This window comes from Pelodiscus sinensis, chromosome 20, assembly GCF_052426305.1.
Source record: "Pelodiscus sinensis isolate ZL-2025 chromosome 20, ASM5242630v1, whole genome shotgun sequence".
NCBI classification, from domain to species: Eukaryota; Metazoa; Chordata; order Testudines; family Trionychidae; genus Pelodiscus; species Pelodiscus sinensis.
The window spans coordinates 29,605,255-29,626,434 of record NC_143071.1 but is presented as its reverse complement, the minus strand read 5'-3'; the positions used below and the strand labels follow the sequence as shown (position 1 = coordinate 29,626,434).

At 57.6% G+C, this 21,180-nt stretch overlaps 1 protein-coding gene across 2 annotated transcripts in view; it reads left to right on the top strand.

Annotated features, from left to right (window-relative positions):
* The window catches only part of DNAH9 (dynein axonemal heavy chain 9), a 250,404-nt gene extending 230,084 nt beyond the window's left edge, over positions 1–20,320 (top strand). For both annotated transcript variants that reach the window (XM_089771994.1, XM_075903450.2), the window contains 6 exons: positions 1,398–1,589; positions 2,330–2,521; positions 3,237–3,407; positions 8,619–8,801; positions 16,197–16,586; positions 19,196–20,320. In XM_089771994.1, coding sequence (XP_089628120.1) covers positions 1,398–1,589; positions 2,330–2,521; positions 3,237–3,407; positions 8,619–8,801; positions 16,197–16,586; positions 19,196–19,423 — 1,356 coding nt within the window. In that variant the 3' untranslated portion in view covers positions 19,424–20,320. The remainder of the gene's footprint in view (positions 1–1,397; positions 1,590–2,329; positions 2,522–3,236; positions 3,408–8,618; positions 8,802–16,196; positions 16,587–19,195) is intronic.
* The last annotated feature ends 860 nt before the right edge of the window (positions 20,321–21,180 follow it).

Sequence of the window (21,180 nt, the reverse complement as noted above, 5' to 3'; positions counted from 1 at the left end):
CGTCGTCCGGCCCTGTTCTCTCCGTGCCTTCGGCAAAGCCCTGCCCAGGGGCCAGCCGGGCGGCGTTTGCCCGTAATGCCCAAGACTGATTCCCCTCAAACAAGGCTCAGACATTCCCGGCGGGCGGGACCCCCATTCTTGGGGAAGGCCCCTGAGCGCTGCCGTGGCCCCGTGACAGAGAGGAGTGACGTAAGGGCAGGAAAGGGTTAATGGACAGCTGGGAAACTGACCCAGTCACCAGCCTGTGGGGCCTTTTGGTGCTTCCTTGGCCGTCCCAGTCGGTTTCGGTTGCGCTGGCCCCGTGCCCAGGCTTCAGGCCTCAGGGACCAGCAACACGCAGCAGAGAGGCGGCGGTCGGGGCTGGACGTCCTGGCGCTGGGGAGACCGGGACAGGGCGGCGGGGTACAGAGGGGGGATGGGTGTTTCTGCCCTCTCCAGGGGAAGAGTTAACAAGGCAGGTCTTTGGAGCAGCTCTTTGCTCTCCACTGTGCGCCCCAGGAGGGGAATGGGTGAAGGGCCGCCGGCCGACTCCGTAGACTGGCTGCTTTCCTGGGAGACTCTCTGTGGGTGCAGGGGCCGTGTTGCTGCAGAGACGCTTGGTTCCAGTGCCCGGGTCCCTGGCGAAGGGCGGCCCTGTGGCTGCTGCACCATTTCATGGCTGCCTGGAGGGAGCAGAGAGCAACACCAGAGCAGCTGTCCGTAGCAGTGGAGAGCCGCGCCTCTGGTGCTGCGGGCCAGGAGCCAGCGTGGGAGAGGGTGTCTTGGCTGCAGCAGAAAGCTCCTGCGGCTTCAGGTCAAAAGCTGCAGTGGCAGTCACAAGGGGCAGTCAAAAGGGGGCCCAGCCAGCCGGGGGACGGGGCCTCCCCTCCCAAGCACGATCGGACTCACAGCCCCTCGCCAGGAGGTCTCCAGTGGCTCCTGCTTAGAGGCTTCTTGGGGTGCAGGGCTCTGAGGTCTGGTTCTGTGCCCTGCACCCCCTGCTCCTGGCCAGGAGAAGCACTCGCTCCAGCGGTGTGGGCACTCGTCCCATGAGGCAGCCAGTCTAGGCGGCAGATTACCCTGGTCAGGGCAGGCCGAGACAGCTCCAGGGCCTGGCACGGCCACTCAGGCCTTGCATTCTGCCCGGGCTTTGCACCAGTAGCTCCCAGCACGTTGCTGTCTGCAGCCTGGGGCTCTCCCCACTGCACCGGGGAACATTTGGAAGGGATCGGACTAAAAACGAGCCCCAAAGCGCTACGGTGCTGCAGCAACGAGCGGCCAAGGTGGCCATGTTGCAGGGCCACTGGGCAAGAGGGTTCTCCATGCCCTGACCCCATCCATGTTTGTGAGCTGTGTCGAGCCCTGAGCCGAAGGGCCCAGCGGACACGCCCAGCACGGCTGCTCTGTTTCCATTTCAGGACACTCTGGAGATGTGTGCCCGAGAGAACGAGTTCAAAAGTATCCTGTTCGCCCTCTGCTATTTCCACGCCGTGGTGGCCGAGAGACGCAAGTTCGGGCCGCAGGGCTGGAACCGCTCCTATCCCTTTAACACTGGAGACCTCACTATCTCGGTCAACGTGCTATACAATTATCTGGAGGCCAATTCTAAGGTGCCTGGAGCAGAGGAGGCCGCTGTGTGTGCAGACTGGGGCCCGGAGGCTTTTCTACATCTGTTGGAACATCTGAATTCCCCCCATTCGGTGCCAGTCCCCCGGCATCGTCAGGCGTCCTGACTCCAGAACTCAGGCCAGGTCTACACTAGACCCAGCGGGTCGGCCGAGGGTTCTCAGCTCCAGCTACATACAGTCGTAGCAGGAGTTGCCTTACCTTAGCCGAGCTTGGCATCGTCTTCACGTTGGAAGGCCGATGGAGCGAATGCTCCCTTCCGCTCCCCTTGCTCTGTGGGAGGAGGGCCGGCGCTGGCCGGAGGCCCACAGTATTCTGTGGCGCGGGTCTTAACTAGGCTCGTGTCTCTTGCTGCTTCAAACTACACTGCGATGAGCTGTCGGCTGGGGCGTGGGCGAGGCTCCCTGCTGCCGCTTCAGGGTGGGGTTTGGGAATGTGGGGCTGCCGAGGCAGCTGCGTGTGTTGTATGGAACTTCCCTGAGAGTCGCTTTCCCTTGGGAAACCCCACAAAGTCTGTCCAGCAGGCCGGCTTTCCCTGGGCTCCTCTCCTGCAGACAGAAATGTAACTGCTGCTTGAGCCTCACGCACTCAGACAAATGAACTGGTGAAAGGAAAACGTTCCCCCGGTAGACCAGTGCTTTGCACCCCACTCGGCCGCCCCACGGTGCTGGCAGCAGAAGTGCATCTCTGTGGGCTCTTTCATGCCTTCTCGGTTCATTTTTAGGTCCCCTATGACGATTTGCGCTACCTCTTTGGTGAGATTATGTATGGAGGCCACATCACAGATGACTGGGACAGACGCCTTTGCAAAACCTACTTGGAGGAATTTATTAAGCCAGAAATGCTGGAGGGAGAGTTCTTCCTAGCTCCAGGGTTCCCGCTCCCGGGGAACATGGACTACAATGGTTATCACCAGGTAACCTCTTTGTTTTCCGGGGTTATTCATGCTGCTGAAGTGAATGTCGTCCGTAATCCCCAGAGGCGACAGTGACTAGGATTGCAGAGATTCAGGCCATCTTGGATTGTTTCCTGTTTTGTTCTTTTCTTAGACTGTTCAGCGGCCCCTTGGATGAGCCAAGTTTAATGGTAATTTGCTCCTTCATCACAAGTTTAACAGAAGAACTGTATTGGTTCTTGCGTCTTGAGCAGGTCTAGTGGAAAATTGCATCTGCATACCTTTAGCTAAAATGGCCCTTTCAAGCTCTTGTTATTGCTGGGTCTGATGAGAACACTCCAGACTCTTGGGTGTCTGCTTCCTGATTCCCTCGGCTCTCCGGGTGCCGCGGCAGCAGCAGGCCCGGGCGCGTTGGGTCGGTTTTGTTTCTCATCCTGAGGAAATGGTGACTGCTGCGGGAAATGAAGTTCCCAGCAGGGTTCAGAGTATTGATGCCCAGACGTGGAGCACGCAAAAGGTAGAAGAGGGTCTGAGCTAGGCAGCCCAGACATCCTGCAGCAATGAGCAGGCTGGTTAGGTGGCGGCAGGAAGTATTACTACTCCAGTGGCTTTGCTAAGTCACCCTCCTGCTTCCGAGCAGCCTGAGCCCGTAGCTCAGTCCCGCCTGAGGTGCTGTGTGGCGCTGCCCAGCCCAGCCACGTGGCCGTTAAGCGTGCCCTGTGCTCTCTCTGTTCAGTACATAGACGATGCCCTGCCTGCCGAGTCACCGTACCTCTACGGCCTCCACCCCAACGCTGAAATCGGCTTCCTAACCCAGACCTCAGAGAAGCTCTTCCGCACCGTCTTGGAGATGCAGCCTCGCGCCACGAGCACTGGCGAGGGAGCAGGGGCCGCGAGGGAAGAGAAGGTGAGACTAGGCCGAGGAGGGAGCCACCGTTGCTTTGTTTCATCGGGCTGCATTTTAGTCTCTGTTTTTTCTCAGGACCTTTCATTATAATCTGGGCAGCCTTTGTACAGGGTGTGCGGCAAGCACCCTTTGTACACAGTGCGCGGGGAGCTCCCTTTGTACAGGGTGCGCGGGGAGCTCCCTTTGTACACGGTGCGTGGGGAGCTCCCTTTGTGCAGGGTGCGCGGGGAGCTCCCTTTGTGCAGGGTGTGCGGGGAGCTCCCTTTGTACACGGTGCGTGGGGAGCTCCCTTTGTGCAGGGTGCGCGGGGAGCTCCCTTTGTACAGGGTGCGCGGGGAGCTCCCTTTGTACAGGGTGCGCGGGGAGCTCCCTTTGTACAGGGTGCGTGGGGAGCTCCCTTTGTGCAGGGTGCGCGGGGAGCTCCCTTTGTACAGGGTGCGCGGGGAGCTCCCTTTGTGCAGGGTGCGCGGGGAGCTCCCTTTGTGCAGGGTGCGCGGGGAGCTCCCTTAGTACAGGGTGCGCGGGGAGCTCCCTTTGTACACGGTGCGCGGGGAGCTCCCTTTGTACACGGTGCGCGGGGAGCTCCCTTTGTACACAGTGCGTGGGGAGCACCCTTTGTACACAGTGCGCTGGGAGCACCCTTTGTACAGGGTGCGTGGGGAGCTCCCTTTGTACACAGTGCGCTGGGAGCACCCTTTGTACAGGGTGCGCGGGGAGCACCCTTTGTACACAGTGCGCTGGGAGCACCCTTTGTACAGGGTGCGCGGGGAGCACCCTTTGTACACAGTGCGCTGGGAGCACCCTTTGTACAGGGTGCGCGGGGAGCTCCCTTTGTACACAGTGCGCTGGGAGCTCCCTTTGTACAGGGTGCGCGGGGAGCACCCTTTGTACACAGTGCGCTGGGAGCACCCTTTGTACAGGGTGCGCGGGGAGCTCCCTTTGTACACGGTGCGCGGGGAGCTCCCTTTGTACACGGTGCGCGGGGAGCTCCCTTTGTACACAGTGCGCTGGGAGCACCCTTTGTACAGGGTGCGCGGGGAGCTCCCTTTGTGCAGGGTGCGCGGGGAGCTCCCTTTGTGCAGGGTGCGCGGGGAGCTCCCTTAGTACAGGGTGCGCGGGGAGCTCCCTTTGTACAGGGTGCGCGGGGAGCTCCCTTTGTGCAGGGTGCACGGGGAGCTCCCTTTGTACACGGTGCGTGGGGAGCTCCCTTTGTGCAGGGTGTGCGGGGAGCACCCTTTGTACACGGTGCGCTGGGAGCTCCCTTTGTGCAGGGTGTGCGGGGAGCTCGCTTTGTGCAGGGTGCGCGGGGAGCACCCTTTGTATAGGGTGCACGGGGAGCACCCGTTGTGCAGGGTACGTGGGGAGCACCCGTTGTGCAGGGTGCAGGGGGAGCACCCTGTGACAGACCGGGCCGTGTCTGGCACAGCTGAGGGCGTCCGCTCAGGGCAAATTGCTCAAATCCGGGGCTCCTTACAGCCCCCAAACTGGTGACCTCTCCAAACTGGCCACAAACCAGTCCCACAGAGCACTTCAGCTGCCTGCCTGAAGCCTCCCGAGCAAAACCCCTCCGACACCCCAGCAATATCAGTGCCCCAGATGGTCCCGGGCCTCATACACAGGTGGGGGGTCCTAGCACCCAATCCCACCTATCCCGAACAAGTTCTGTCCGGTTCCAAGAAACCAGCCACAGGTCCCAGGTCAATTTACCCTCTGGATCTTACCCACAAATCACGCTGGGCCAATCCTTTAGAATCTATATCTAAAGGTTTATTATCACAAGAAAGAAAAGCATGAGAGTAAGGTTGTGAAAGGAATAGTACGTTACATGCACCGAATCTCCCAGTCCTCGATGCAGGCTCTAGCAGAGATGTTACAGCTGCTGGTTTAAAAGTTCTTGTTGCACATCCTACGGTCAGGATGGGTTCACAGGTCTTCCGGGCTCTTCAATCCCTGAAGTGCTGCCTCTGGGATGAAGTGCTGAGCTGAGAACAAAATGGCATTGACCACATGGCCTCTTTATACCTCCTTCCTGGCCTCTTCTTGTATGCAGCAGGTCACCTGGTCAGAGGCCAATCTCTGTGTTTCCTGCTGGCTGCTCTCAGGTGACAGCCCCCATTCTTTGGGTGTGTCCTTGGCCCATCAAGTGCCATTGTCCCACAGGGCCTGGCTAATCAGCCTGTCCATAGCAATGCTTAACCACATTCACAGAAATATTCAGCTTCCACACAGATTACAGATTCCTACCTACACACACAGACATTATACACTCACATAAATAGCGTACATAAGATCAGCAAACAATAAGCTCCCATTCAATACCCCACATGGCTCCCTTTTATACCAATTTCTGGGGCCAACACCCCCACCTAGGGGTGCAGCAGCGATCTGGCTGCTTCCTTCCAATTCGGTAACGTGACACACCCGTTGTGGAGGGTACGCGGGGAGCACCCGTTGGGCAGGGTGCGCGGGGAGCACTGCACTCCCATGGAGCTCTACGGGGGCGGTGTAAGTCTTTGCACGCACCCTGTGAGGACAGAGACATCTGTAGGCCTTGCTCCCTGCCCACGCTTGTGGAGGGAGGCTCTGATGAGAGGACGTTGCAGATGAACCCGGCCGTGACCCCTGCTGGCGCACAGCCACGAACCACAGGGACTGGCAGCGTGGCTCTCTGAAGTGCAGCTCCCAGAATGCACCATGCACAAAACGCTGGACAAGTCTTCCTCCCCACTACTGCCTGCCTCCTGCCCGGTCTGAGGGCTTCCCCCAGGCCCTGCACCTCCTTGCCTCCCACCAGCTCACTCGCGCCGCAGTGACCTTACACCAGCTCTGCTCCTGGGTTCCCTGGAGACCAGGGCACCAAGAGTCCAGGTGGCTCAGAGCTTTGCTGGGGCTCATGAATCTTTCAGGGCACTTGGACCAGTTTTAGGGCAATCTGGGCCAATGCACCATTTTGCTTTGGGATCGTGCAGGACGTGCGTTCACACATTGGTACGTCCTGAAACTATAGGGGTGGAACTAAGTGGTTTAACCCTGTTTCCCTCTGAGATGCCCAGAGGTTTTGCTGTCCTCAGCTGCTAGTGAGACAGTGCCCACTCCCCATCCCTCCCTCCTCACAGCCCTGTTGCCCTCACTCATCCCGTCCTTGGCCTAGCCGCTAGCCCCTCGAGCTCTCGGAGGGAGTCTGCATGGAGCTCCAGGAGACCCGAGCAAGGGCCACGAGGTGGGGGGTGCCAGGGAGAAGTGATGTGGGTGGAACCAGGCCGGCACAGAGGACTCTGACTTAGAGCGTAGGAATGGCCAGGCCGGGTCAGACTTAGGCCATCTCGCCTGTCCTGTCTGCCCACAGTGCCCAAGGCTGGGTGCCCCAGAGGGAGTGACGTGAAGCGCTCCCCCCGGCACTGCCGCTGCCATGGCCCTCAGCAAAGGCCAGGAGAGCAGGAAGGCTGCTCGGGAGAAGCCAGGGAGGGTTTGCCTGTTGCTCTCCTGGCCCCGTCCCTGGCATCTCAGCAGCTCCTGCCCACTACAGCCCTCTCCAGGCCTCGGCCAGAGTCCTTACTCTCAGCCAGCCCAAGGGCCTGAGTGAATGACATGGCCCATTCTCACTGGGGGAGAGCAAATCACCAGTGTCAGGTGCTGCCCCGCGACAGGTGCAGGCACGTGTCACTCACAAGGCCGGCCGGGCTTTCTGTGGCACTGCGGCACTGGAGCGTGTTCACAAGCACTGGGGACGGCGAGGGGCGGGGCACGTGGAACCCACAGGGCTGCAGCTCCTGATTGGCCGTGCGAGCCCGAAGAGCGGGAGAGAAGCAGCGAGGGGAGAGGCGGCTTTTCGCTGCACCTTCATGCAGAGAGCAGGGCAGGGCGACTCGGCGTGTCTACACAGGGCGCTCGTTCAGCGCCACTGACATTACTCTGAAATAGCAAAGAGTTAATTTCGAAGGCCTGGCCAGTGGGAGGACTCCTGTGGCCTCGCTTCCCCAGGAGGAAGGGGAGTGGGAGGGAGAGGGCTCTCCCCTCGACGCCCTGCAGGCAGTGCCAAAAGCCAAGCTACGCTGTTCCGCTTCAGCTGCGCAGGGGACGGCGCTGGAGTTGTGTTGCTTCACTTGCCGGTAGCCCTGCTGTGTAGACGCGCCCTCGGGCTGTGTCCGCGCCCAGCTGGCAGAGTGGTGCAGGCGCCGCTGTCGCGCTCCTAGCGAACATGCTCCCACTTGGCGGGAGAGAGGCCTCCCAGTGCCTGAGCGCTGCTGCGACCGGGCGCGATCCACGCCGGCGCTCGGGGCAGTGTGAATTGTGCACTCGGGAGCGGCTCACTCCCCAGCCACGTAACCAGAGTCGTTTCTAGCCTGGGAAGTAGGGTTACCCTGCGCCCTGGCACGGCCCCTTCCGTGGTTCTCCATCTGTCCAGGCAGATTTGTGAAATACGAACACACAGCCGGGAGTTTTCTTAGCTCGTCCTTTTTCCAAAGCCCATTCAGGTGGAGCTGCGACTCCCAGCATGCTGGCTTGGCCACCTTTCACTTCTGGGCCCCTGCTGGGTCTGCACAATAGCCACAGGGAGGCGGCTGGAGGGCGGAGACTCCGAGGGCGACGCTGGCACCACCAGCAAGGCAGGACGGGCATTGCCAGGGACACTCCAGCACCCTCCGGCTCCCATCCCCTGACAGCGTTCGCTCTTCGGGACCCTCCTCTGCAGGGCACTGAGCTGTCTGGCGGAGGGGTGGAGTCCCTGGCCATGCGTTTTCTGTTCATTGGTCACACGCTCGCGCTCATTCATCCCAAGGAGGCGGGAAATACCTTGCCTCGTTCTGCTGGGTTTGTCCAGAAAATCAAATTCCCCTCGGTGTCGCGGAAACATTAAAGAATAATTCACAGTCAGCAGCTCTGGAGGTAGCAGTCCTGCCTCCCTGCCTTGAGCCTGGCCGTGGGAAGGGAGCCGTGCACACGAGCTTGCTGCCCCATGTGGCCATTTTGGCTAGTCCTGTTCAAGGAGCCCCGTGTGCCTTGGCAGGCATGTGGGTTTTCCCAGGTCGGAATGGGCCGGTTTGAAAGGGGCCACGCGTGGGCCGGTGGGACACAGACTGCAGGAAGTGGCAGGCGCGGCTCTCTCCCCATTCAGTGGGAAGGGCCCCACCAACACTGAGCACCGTAGGCCTCTGTCCCTGGTGGAAGATCCCCAGGCCCTGACTCCTCTCTCTCGCCCTTGGCTCACAGGTGAAGGCTTGTCTGGACGAGATTTTAGAGAAGTTACCAGATGAGTTTAACATCCCGGAGCTGATGGCAAAGGTGGAGGAGCGGACTCCCTACGTGGTGGTTGCCTTCCAGGAATGTGAACGCATGAACATCCTCAGCAGTGAGATAAAGCGCTCCCTTCAGGAGCTAGATCTGGGGTTAAAGGTAGGCGCGCTCTCTGCTCGACATCTCACGTGCACGCTGAACGACCGGAGAGCAGGAGTGACGGGGGTGTGAGGAGAAATGAGCGTTTCTCGCGTTTCAGCAGCGACATTCTGAGACGGGACCCGCCACAGCCCAGCGGCTGCATGGTGACGCGGCTCCAGGGGGCATCGTTCTTCATTGGGTACACGAGATGAGCCCAATGGTCCCTTTGGGCCACCCAGTCTGTGGAAAATGCATGTGCCTCTTCCCCTCCCCTCCCCCCCACCTTCGGGCCCTTGGCGAGGCCCAAGGAAGTTCTCTGCACAATGTCCGAGCAGCCTGTCGGACTCACGGTAACGGTGTCGCTGACGACAGGGAACATAAGGGTCAGTCATTTCTAGGGATAGAAATGGGTTTAAATTGCAGCCAAGGAGGTTCAGGCTGGACATTAGGAAAAGGTCCCAACTGGCAGGGTGGTTAAGCAGTGGAGTTAAATTGCCATCTCTGCAAACATCTAAGAGCGGGTCAGAGAAACATCTGTCAGGGATGGTCCAGGTGGTGCTTGGTCGCAAGGTCCCCTCCAGTCCTAGGAGTCTGTGAAAAATATCCCATCAGAAATCACAGCAGTTTGAAGCTGGAAGGGCCCTGACAGGGTCTAGTCCGTACCCCATGCTGGAGCAGAGCCAAGTACATCCAGGTCTAGGGCCGGATTAAGGGGGGCTAGCCGGGCAGCTGCCCGGGGCACTAACCTATGGGGGGCGCCTGATTGAAGTGATGAGCGGCGCCGTGCGCCCAGGGGTGGGGTCGTGGATATACTGGGTACATGGCACCCTTACCACTTCAGTCAGGCGCCCACGCGCGGCGCCCCTTACCATGGCAATCAGGCGACGTGCGCCCAGGGCAGGGCCACACATGTGCTGCGCGCCCACTGCCCAGGGCGCAAGTATGGCTCAGTCCAGCACTGCCCTGCCCATGAGTGTGTGTCCAAACTTTTCTTAATGACCTCCAAAGATGGAGCGTCCACAGCCTCCCTGGTAATCCATCCCTGCGCTCAGTAAGGCAGCGTCCCCTTCTAGCTAACCGAAATTTCCCTTGCTAGAGATGAAACTCCTTGTGCTGCCCTCAGTGGAGATGAAGAACAATCAGTCAGTGTCCTCTTTAGAACAGCCCTTTCCGTATTTGAAATCTCTAATCAGGTTCCTTTCTTCAGATTTCATTTCTCAAGACCAAATATGCCGATGCTTCCGGACCCTTTTATGATTTTATTTACTGCCCTCTGGCCACTTCTTCCCCACGTAACAGTCTCTGTAGCAGTGGCCCGGATGTGAAAAGCCAAGCGTTTGGGAAGGGGCATTACACACCCTGCAGCAGGGACCATTTCTAAAGGAAGAAACTGCCCTGTGGAGAGCTTACCCCGTAACGGCCTCCTGCAGGGTTTCTTGCACCTGCCTGGGAAGTGCAGGGACAGATTCAGTGGGGCCAAGCACTAGTGGGGTTCCTAAGCGCTAGTGCAGTGAATGGCCCGCAGGGTGTCTGGGGTTCAGGAGCACTGGTGACAATGGGCTGAGACCGCCAGGCTGCAGTCCCTAGCTCCTGTGTGTGGCTCAGTGCACCAGAGCCCCATCCCGAGCTGATGGTGGGATGCGGCAGGTCACTTGTACCAGTGCGCTGCCTGGCGCCGGGTGGCACATGCACACGGCTGGCGTTAACACCGCGCTGCTGTGTGGGTGCTGCACCCCACGAAAGGCTGGCAGGGCAGCCAGTCCTGTTGGCTCCTCTGCCGGGAACAAGAGGCCAGAGAACTGATGGATCCACGCCCGTCCGTACCGACCCCAGGCACCTCCCCCAGCTGCAGAGCTGGACGGAGAGTGGTGAGCAAAGGAGGGGCCGAGTGGATCAGCTGGGGCAGGTTCCCAGGGCCGACTTATACATTAGGCACAGCAGGCACAGTGCCCAGGGCCCACCATACTTTTAGGGGCCCATGAAAATGTTTTAATTTCTTTTAAAATCAGAATTTAAAAAAATGAACTTTCAGGGTCGAAGAAAATGTTTTAATTTTTTTCTCACATCAGAAAAAAATGAAACTTTTATGGCCCACGAAAATCTATTAAATTTTGCCTAAAACAGAAAAAAAAATGTTCAGGTATGTAAAGTTATATCAAAAATAATTTTTAATATTTTTTTTTTATGGAGGAAGGGGCCCACGAAGACAAAAGTGCCTAAGGCCCACGAAAGTCGTAATGCGGCCCTGCAGGTTCCCCAGGGAAGTGGAGCTGCTTGTTCAATGGGCAGGCTGTCAGGCCGTCAAGTGCGGGGGCAAAGGGGCTGTGCCAGGAGAGGGTCACTGAGCCGCTCCTCGGCCTGTTTGCAAAGGCCACCGCACTCAGCTCCGATGCTGCGAAAGCCAAACAGCCCACAGCCTGGGCAAGGCATTTCTGTGGCCCACTGGGCATCACGGGGACCTCAGTAACTTAAACTCCTAAATGCCCTGCTCAGCCACGCTGGCGTGCGGGGGGCGGGCAGGACCCCGACTAGCGATCTGCTTGGCTCTGAGTCGTCAGCAAGGCAAAGATTTCCATGCTTGGAGGAACCAGGATCGTTTCGACTCCCAGATTGGCTGATGGGGCTTTGGCAGGTATCACAGGCCTGCAACGGGGTTCAAAAGAGAACAAGAGAAACTGGCAGAGGACAGGTCCATCAGCACTCAGTAGCCAGGATGGGTAGCAATGGTGCCCGTAGCCTCTGTGTGCCATGGGGGATGGATCACTTGGTGATTCCCTGCTCTGTTCACTCCCCCTGGGGCACCGGGCCTTGGCCATGTGGGCAGACAGGGCACTGGGGTGGATGGACCTTTGGTCTGATCCCGTCTGGCCGCTCTTACTATAGCCGGATAGCTCCCAGACTCCTTCCCATCCAGCCTGTATTCCTTTCCCTCTGGCAGCTCCTGCAAGTGGAGATCAGCAGGGTCCTTCACTCAAAAAGTAATAGAAATGCAGCCGTGTTAGTCTGGTGTAGCTGAAGCAAAATGCAGGACTATGTAGCACTGTAAAGACTAACAAGATGGTTTATTAGATGATGAGCTTTCGTGGGCCAGACCCACTTCCTCAGATCAAATAGTGGAAGAAAATAGTCACAACCATATATACCACTTGTCATCGCCTACAACCCCCACCTTAAACCTGTCCAACACATTATCAATAAACTACAGCCTATACTGGAACAGGATACTAAACTCCAAGAGGCTCTGGGAGACAGACCCATAGTCTCCTAGGGTCTGTCTACACTACCCGCTAGTTCGAACTAGCGGGGTAATGTAGGCATACCGCACTTGCAAATGAAGCCCGGGATTTGAATTTCCCGGGCTTCGTTTGCATAAGCGGGGAGCCGCCATTTTTAAAACCCCGCTGCTTCGAACCCCGTGCAGCGCGGCTACACGGGGCACGAACTAGGTAGTTCGAACTAGGCTTCCTATTCCGAACTACCGTTACTCCTCGTGAAATGTCCTGCATTTTGCTTCACTCGAAAGACAGAGTCTTGTCTCCAAAGAGGGGCAAATGTAACCGCCCAGGTCATTTTGTGAGGGCAGCATGGTGAGGGAATGCTCTTCTTCCCTCGGCTCTGCGGTTGGGGCACACAGAAGGGAAGTCTCCTGAGAGACACATACAGCCTGATAATCGTCCTCTGCTCCCTACAGCAAGGTCCCTTCGGCAGGCCCTGGGGTAGCGTTTACTAACCCTATTACTAGAGTCTAGATTGTCTCATCTGCATGGGAAGGTAGAGGGCAGGCCCCTTTCTTACCAAGCTCCCTCAGACAAATCAGTCCAGTGTGAGAACTCGACCTGCCCCTGCTCAAAGAGGAGAAAGTGACCAGGCAGAAAACACATTTCTTATACTGCTGTACAAGACAATTAACACCATCAAAAAATCACCATTTGATTCTAAAATCACCATCTAATTCCATTCTGTTCTAGGGGCGTCATTCCCTGCGAACGGTCCCAGCTCCTTCCTCCTCTCTCGTTCCCCAGGGCAGAACTGGGAATTCTGATTCATAGCCACTTGGTGCAGATCTGTGGAGCAGGGTGCTAAGAAATGTTTTATTTTCATAATTCTCTGGACTGATTAATCCACTGCCCTGCTGTAGAAAAGCACATGAAAGTGAAAGTGCGGTATTGCTAGGGCGTGCAGATACTGTTCTATTTTAATCAGTGTGTCCCATTGTTAAAATAGCAAAGTGGTGAACACAAAGCACGTTTTTCATATGCATTTCCTGCAGACGGAAGGCGCTAAAAACTGGAAATCAAGAAGAGTTTGAGTGACATCTGCCTTCTGCTGGAAAACTGGTGTCTGTTCTATTGACTAAAGAGATAGAAATGTTGTGAGTCCTTTGTACTATACACAAGCCACTTTAAAATAGGCTGATATTTATGCTTCCAATTACTGTAAACAGATTTACTTTATTTACCAGACTTTGGCAGTTGAATTGGAAATTCCATTCCTGAGACAGGTAAACAGAAGTGATTTAATGTTTCAATCTCGAAGTAGCAAACAAGATATTATTGTAACTGGGACAATGTGTAGCAATTAGATTTAATGTGGAGAAACGCAAGATACTACATATTGGCCTGGGAAAACAATGAGAAGAAGGGCCCTGAACTAAATCACAGAGGCTCGGTCAGCGCTTAGGCGGTAACAGAACATGCACAAAAAGTACAGCAGGGAAGTAAGGCAAGAAGTGAGTGAGACACAGAGAGACCCAGGGCCGGCAGAGAAACCTCTGGCCCCTGCGTCCGCTCCCGCTGCTTAGAGCATCTTGCTCAGCAGTCTGGACATGGCATCAGGGTCTGCAGCCGAGTCCTAGCCCTGACGGTCAGGTGCAATCTCAGAGACACAGAGAGACTCCGACAGTCTGAGCCTTCCCTGACAGGCCAGCATGGGAAATGGGGACGCAGGACGCCAGCGACTCGCCAGTCCGGTCACTTAGATGGCTAAATATGAGTTTCTGCCTAACCCGAGGCACTCCCATTTGGAATGCTGACCAGAGGCTCCACAGGGATTCCTGTCTGACCCTCTTCCCATCGGCAGATCCTCCAGCGAGGAGTCTGCCATTTCTGAGTCACTGCGGGCTTGGCTTCCAAAGCGAGGGATCCGGAGGTGCAGAGATCCCAGTTCTCTGCAAACTCCCAGTCAACAGAGCAGCCAAGCGATTTGCCATGAAACTTTCTAAGCTTGTTTCCCTCCTGCCTCTGTGGAAGGCTGGGTCCGAGGGAGACGTCCTGGCGCTCGATGCAGTCCGTCTGTCAGCCTCAGCACGGCTTGTGTCAGACGCGACTCGCAGGCCATCCCGTCTGACCTCTTGCAGCGCACCCACCCAGCCAGCGCTTGGGACCAGGCCCTACACAACCCAGGACACTTGACAGCAGCAGACAGAGCCTGAGAGCAACTGCAGCTCTCATCTGCCGCTAGGTGTATGGTGAGAGATGCGCCAGGGGCCTGGGAGCCCGCTCGGGCGTCTCGCTGTGCCAAGCCTTGGAATGCAGAGGAGAACAGGCCCGTCAACACTCAAACTGACAGAACCTGTCCCACAAACCGGGGTAGCACCGTCGTCGTGGGCTGCATCAGCCGATAGGAGGGTGGGTGTGCATGTCCACATCAGTTCATGCCTCTTGCATTGCACGTTCTCGTGAGCCCGCTGCTGCGTGTCTGAGGGTTGGAATGTCTCCCTCCGAGCACGCCAGGCGGCTCTCCAGAGCTCTTTTCAGCCCTTTCCACGGCATTATTGTCTGGACTTGGCAAGCAGGCTCATGCCCAGTTGGGCAGTGAAACCTTTGTAGAATTGCTAGTCCTTAGCCACCCCTTCGGGCTAGCTGTTAATGGTCACTGACCTCCCTCAGACTGTGCACAATCCAGGACGCAGACGAGAAAGGAAGCTTACTTAGAAGTGACCACAGCTCTGTAGAATGAGAACAGCCAGCCTGGGTCAGACCAAGGCTGTGTCCAGACTCAGGGGTTTTTTCGAAAAAAGTAGCCTTTTTTCGAAAAAACTTCCCCTGCGTCCAGACTCAAGCCGCGTTCTTTCGAAATTAATTCGAAAGAACGCAGCTTTTCTTTCGATGGCGGTAAACCTCATTTCACGAGGAAGAACGCCTTCTTTCGAAAGTTCCTCTTTCGAAAGAAGGTGTTCTTCAATGTAAATAGGGCTTCTTCAAAAGAGAGCATCCAGACTCACTGGATGCTTTCTTTCGAAAAAGCAAGCCGCTTTTTCGAAATTTCTCCGTGCAGTCTAGACGCTCTCTTTCGAAAGAAGCCTGCAGTCTAGACATAGCCCAAAGGTCCATCCCGCTTAGTGTCCTGTCTGCCAGCCATGGCCAATGCCCGGTGCCCCAGAGGGAGTGAATAGAACAGGGAACCGTCCAGAAATCCCTCCCCTGTCACCATTCCCAGCCTCTGACAAACAGGCCAGGGACACCAGCCCTCCCCATCCTGGCTAGTAGCCACCAATGGAACTAGCCCCATGGATCTAGCTACCAGTCGTTCTTTTTAAATCCTGCTAGAGCCCTGGTCTTCACAACCTCCATGGCATAGGATGCCCGTCCTGGGGCGAGTGCACTGCCTCTTTGCTGCTCACTGTCTGCCAACAGGATAGTTCCAGGTTCATCTGAATCTCTGCGTAGTATGTCCAGGCAGTGAGCTGTACCCCCGGTGCTGGTGTGCCAGGGTTGGAGTCCAGGAGCCTTGCCTGGCTGCATCATGTTTTCATCTGTTCACTGTTTCTTGGTTTTCAACTAGGATTGGGATTGGGGTTGGTCCTGCCTTGGGCAGGGGGCTGGACTTGATGACTCCTGAGGTCTGTTCCAGCCCTCGGTTCTAGGATTCTACTGAAACGTGGCTGCCTTAGACCCACGCTGCAAGGAGCCTGCGGGAGGCAGAAACGGGAAGGCTTTAGGGAAAAGAGGGACCGTTTGATACCGAGCAGCCTCTGGTGAGATTTCCCAGACAGAGCCCGGGGCTGCAGTGCTGGGAAGTGCCGACCCCTTTGGGGGAAATCTGGCCCTTAAGGCTCCAGCTTTGGAGAGGAAATGAGAGCAGCCCAGGGAGCAGCTAGGGGACGTGGCGGCTAGCTGCACGCGGTCCTGCCGCACATCCCTGGTGTGCACTCGCCCCCCCCCACTCTTTGGGTCGCACACAGCGCGAGGCGTTGGGAGGCTGCTGTAGGAAGAGACCACAGGACAGTCTTGAGTTTAGGAACATCGCAGTGTGAGGACCCCGGGGTGCAGCATTGTCTGTGCTGCCCAGCTTGGCCTGTTGTGGGAAGGGAGCTGCCGTGCGGAGCTGAACAGCTGCCCGGTTTCACTCCAGAGTGGCTGCATTTCAGTGGTGCACAGCTGTTTATTACCCTCTTCTTCCTTTTCCCGCCAGGGGGAGCTGACAATGACAAGCAATATGGAGAACCTACAGAGCGCCCTCTTCCTGGACACTGTGCCCGACTCTTGGACGAGGAGGGCTTACCCTTCCGTGGCGGGCCTGGCGGGCTGGTTTGCAGACCTGCTCAGCCGCATCAAGGAGCTTGAGACGTGGACAGGAGACTTTGTCTTGCCCTCTGTCGTGTGGCTGGCGGGATTCTTCAACCCTCAGTCCTTCCTGACCGCCATCCTGCAGTCCACGGCCCGCAAGAGCGAGTGGCCGCTCGACAGGATGACTCTGCAGTGCGACGTGACGAAGAAGACCCGGGAAGATCTGAGCAGCCCTCCCCGGGAGGGCGCCTACGTCCATGGGCTGTTCATGGAGGGAGCGCGCTGGGACATGCAGGTAACCGGGGCAGTCGCAGGATGCAGAGACCAGTCACTGCAGTGAACCGACTTAGCTGTGGAGAGCAGGGGAGGGGCAGAGAACTGGGGCGAGTGCTCTGGCCCGATCTCGGAGCTCGAGACCCGTGCCAGCCTGGAACTGGATGGGCTGTGTCCTGGGAAATCGATCCAGTCGGAATCCAGTCTCCAGGAATGAAAGGGATCTGTGTAACATAACACCCACGGCACTTGCCCGGTGGCTCTCCCAGGAGCGGCAGCGAGTTGCTGAGTGCCTGGGCAGGGCATCGCATCAGGAGGTGCCAGGGGACTGCAGGGCTAGTGCCAGTGTTAGCATCAGGAGGCGCCGGGGGACTGCAGGGCTAGTTCCCGTGTTAGCATCAGGAGGTGCCGTGGCGGTGTGCCCAGCCCACGACAGGCCCACGTTCCATGCCAGCCGTTCCCAGAAGGGGCTCCCAGAGTCGGGAGAAGGGCAGCAGTGCCTGAGAGACTGGAGTGGGGGGCGGGGAGGGCAAACCAGCCAGTGAGACGCTCCCCACAGACTGGCGTCCCCCCGCTGAAGCCGAGCTGTGGAGACTCGCTGGTGCCAGACAGTTCTGTCAGACTGGGCCGTGCGCACCCCGCTGAGAGCAGGCCCCTCAGACTCTCCGCCATCCCCCGGCAGGGCTCAGCACGCACCTCCCAACCGCTCCCCCTTGCCAAGGGTGCAGTGAGCTCGCTGGCCCTTCGTACCCGGCTTTGTGTGCAGCTCGTCAGCCAGGGGCTGTATTAAAACCCACACGCAGCAGCCTGCCCGGCCATCCGTCCCTCAGGGCATCATCCCAGAGCCAGTAACAAAGCGCCCCTCCCATTTCTGGGATGCGCCATCAGTTTGCATTGGCCAAATACAAGTTTACTAGGACGTGGTTTCATGCTGGGCCAGATTTTGTCTTGAAAATGTCCAGTGGGCTTCCCAGGCTGGCGTCTGATCCACTGTGTTTTCTAGAAGAAACAACAAGAGGCCGGTGGCACCTTAAAATCTAAGGCTGTGTCTACACTGGCGCAATCTCGCGCAAAAGCGGCTGCTCCTGCGCAAAAACTTGCTGCCTGTCTACACTGGCTGCGTGTTCTTGCGCAAGGAAACTGACGTTCTAATGTGTGAAATCAGGGCTTCTTGCACCAGAACTCGGACGCTCCCGCTCAGGGAAAAGCCCTTTTGCGCAAGAGCTCTTCCGGAAGAGGCCAGTGTAGACAGGAAACATGAATGTCTTGTGCAAGGAGCCCTACGGTTAAAATGGCCATCAGAGCTTTCTTGCGCAAGAGAGCGTCTACACTGGCACGGATGCTCTTGCTCAAAAGCACATGCCAGTGCAGACGCTCTCTTCTGGAAGAGTTTTAGCGTGAGAACGCGCCAGTGCAGACGTAGCCGAAGGGTTTCATTGTGGCATAAGCTTTTGTGAGTGGCAGGTCACTGCGCCAGATGCATGACGTGAAGGAACCGTCAGTGGGTGGGGTACAGAGATGGGAGTGCTACACCTGTCAGGGCGGAGGTGGCCGACGTCCAACAGAGATCCGAAGGTGAGGACACCGAAAGGGGAAAGCAGCCGATGGTGATGAGAGAGCCGGTCCCAGTCTCTGTTCGAGCCTGTTCGGATGGTGACACGTTTGTAGGTGAATCCCAGCTCTGCAGTCTCACCTTGCGCTCAGCTTTGCTTGTGAATGTGTCTCCTCCTTGAGCGTAGCCCAGTCGAGCTCACGGTGCTGGTGCGTGAGATAGCGGAGTCGCCAGGCCAGAAGAAAGGGGTGCAGGTGAGGGGGAAGGACAGACTCTCTCACTGCCCCAGGGCAGGGGGTGCCCAGGATGTGATTGCAGGGTTGCCATTCATCCTTCAGTGCAAGAGCCCTTTGGTTACAGCCCTGCAGCCTGATCCTGCAGCTGCTCCCCGGTGAGGTCAAAGGCTGAACACCCCGGCATTCGGATGTCGGGGTTCGTGCCCCAGGCCTGGAGCCTTTCCCTTGGGGAGTCCTGATCCGGGGGCTTGGAGTGTGTGAGGTGAGAACAGCCGGTGTCAGGTTCTAACAGCAGCGTCCCCCTTAGAGGAAGCGGCTGATGTCGGTGACCCTGGCACCGCAGTGCATCTTTTAACTCCTACCAAAGACGTTTTCACCTGACCTCACCTGTGTTTACTTTGCACGGCGACCTGCCTGCCTGTGCCCCTCAGATGGGCTCCGGGGGCTTCTCTAGTCAGACCAAGCCTGGTCTGGGAGCTGCTCCGTGGAGAGCTGTGCAAATCATCTCTCCCCGCAGGCTGCAAGCGCCGGGATCTGCACCGAGCGGTGCAGTGTGGCAGCAGGAATCCAAGCGGAGCGGGGAATGAATCTGGGAGAAGTGATTGGTGGGGGAGGGGGAGAGCCGATGCCCAGAGGCGAGTCCTGTCGGAGACCAGACTGTGCTACAGTCTAGTCGTTAGTGGGCAGGGTGTGAGAGCAGCTGTCAAAGGGCGCAGAGCAGGCGTCCTACGTGGCCGGACACAGGCTGCGGATGGCGCTGGAGGCGATAAGTGACCATCCGCATGGGGGCCCGGTAGGCGTTCTTGGTGGTAGCATTAAAACCTCCTCGTCTTCCCTCTGCAGACTGGCATGATGACTGACGCCCTGCTGAAGGATCTCACGCCAGCCATGCCCGTCATTTTCCTCAAGGCCGTTCCCGCAGACAGACAGGCCCCTCGCAGCGTGTACCCGTGTCCTGTGTACAAAACGTGCCAGCGGGGGCCCACCTACGTCTGGACCTTTCCCCTGAAAACTAAAGAAACCCCTTCCAAGTGGGTCCTCGCTGGGGTGGCCCTGCTTCTGCAGATCTAGGGCCGGCTGGACTCAGTGTCTCCACCCGAGAGTCTCGAGGACGGCCCAGCCAGTCCTAAACCAACGGGCACGGAGAGAAAACCGACCTGCTCTCTGGACTCAGGCACGTACTGAGCGTGGTGGATGAATTCGTAAGAGGAGGCCGTGGGCAGTAGCAGGCACGTCTCCAGGAGAGTCCGGTACCCGACTGGCTAGGCTATTGGCGCAGGCCTCAGAAGGCCTGGGCTCTTTACCCCACCTAGCCGCTGAATGACAGTAGACAAATCCTTCCCTACCTCAGTTTCCCACTCTGTAAAAGGGGGTGGATGGCAGTAACACCCGCCCCCTTTGTAATGTGCTTTATGTACCGAGAAGAGCAAGGTGTTTCATAGCCGTGAATGGCCATTGGCCAGAGCCCATGTCACTCACGTCAGTGTGGCCACTCGTTCAGTGGCCTGCCGTGGCTTTATGCCAGCTGAGGTAGCGGCCCCGTCTCTGTCACACCCAGGGGGCTAACGGGCCGCTAGGCTCCCCTGTGACCTCGCGTGTTTTTTTCTGTCCTGGTTCAAAGCCAGTTGAGTTTGCACATTGACTTTGATGGGCCTTGGATCCAGCTACATTGAAACGCTTTGTAATTCTTTCTCTTCTGGTGGTTTAAGCCAACCAAATGTTTCAGTGACGCACGAAGAAAAATTCTGAAGCCAGGGAGCCCAGGCCTCGTCAGGGCAACGCGGGATCTTAAATCATTTCGAATTCCTCGCTGACCTCCCTCCAGACCTAGGGCGTCGGAAGGAGAGCGAGTGCGGCCGTGCGGCTCATGAAGCTGAATGGGGAGAGCTGGCTTGCTTACATGAAGCAAAACATTCCAACAGGGTGCACATTGCTAATAAAATCTGTATCCTTGCACCTGCCTCCGGAGCTCCCCGGGCTTGTTTTGGTCTGACCTCCCAGCTTCGTCCCCTGCACGGTGAGCGATCCGGGAAAGCGAGGAGTGGTTGTGCTTTAGAAATAGCTCGTGACCACTACTGCAAGGGCTAGATTTGCAAAGGGACGTAGGCACCTGAGTGCCACGTGAGAGCCTAAATCCCAGAATCAGGCCCCACACCCCAGCCCTGAGCCAGAGTGCTGAGCTTGCTCCAGCACCTTAATTTCCACCCAGGCCCCATCCTTCACCCCAGCTTCCTGCCCTAAGCTCCCTCCTGCTCCCAGCCCCTCATCCCCACCCCTCCCCAGAGCCCACACCCCATTCAGAGCCCTCAACCCCCACCCCAACTCACCCCTCAATTCACAGCCCTCTCCTGCACCCCTCACTTTGCACCCCACCTTAGAACATAGGTCCCCCCACAAAAGCCCAGAAGTGTTCATCCAGCCCTGGCTGGGACCAGTGTGTGGGATCAGCCTAGGAGTGGGGGGAGCTCCTACTCCATCTGGTGCCCCTGGGCCTCTGTTTGCGATCCAGTGGTCAGAGCAGACCAGCGCCCGCAGCTCTGACCCCTCCCGGCTCACCGTGCGCTTCGGTGTTCGGAGCTGCTTTGGGCTGGAGGGCCAGCTCCTGCCAGCGTTCTGCCGACGCGCTAGATCGGCCACCCTTTGTCAAGGAGCTGCAGGTCTGAAAGGGGGAAGCAAGGCCTGCTGGCCAGCGGGTTTGTTTAGGGACACTTAATGCAGCGCTTAATGAGCACATTAGCAATCCCATCCGTAGCCAGCCCACAGTGATGCTTAAATAAGCGATGTGCACATTAGTGGCTGATTATTTACAGCACAAAACCAGCCATAAT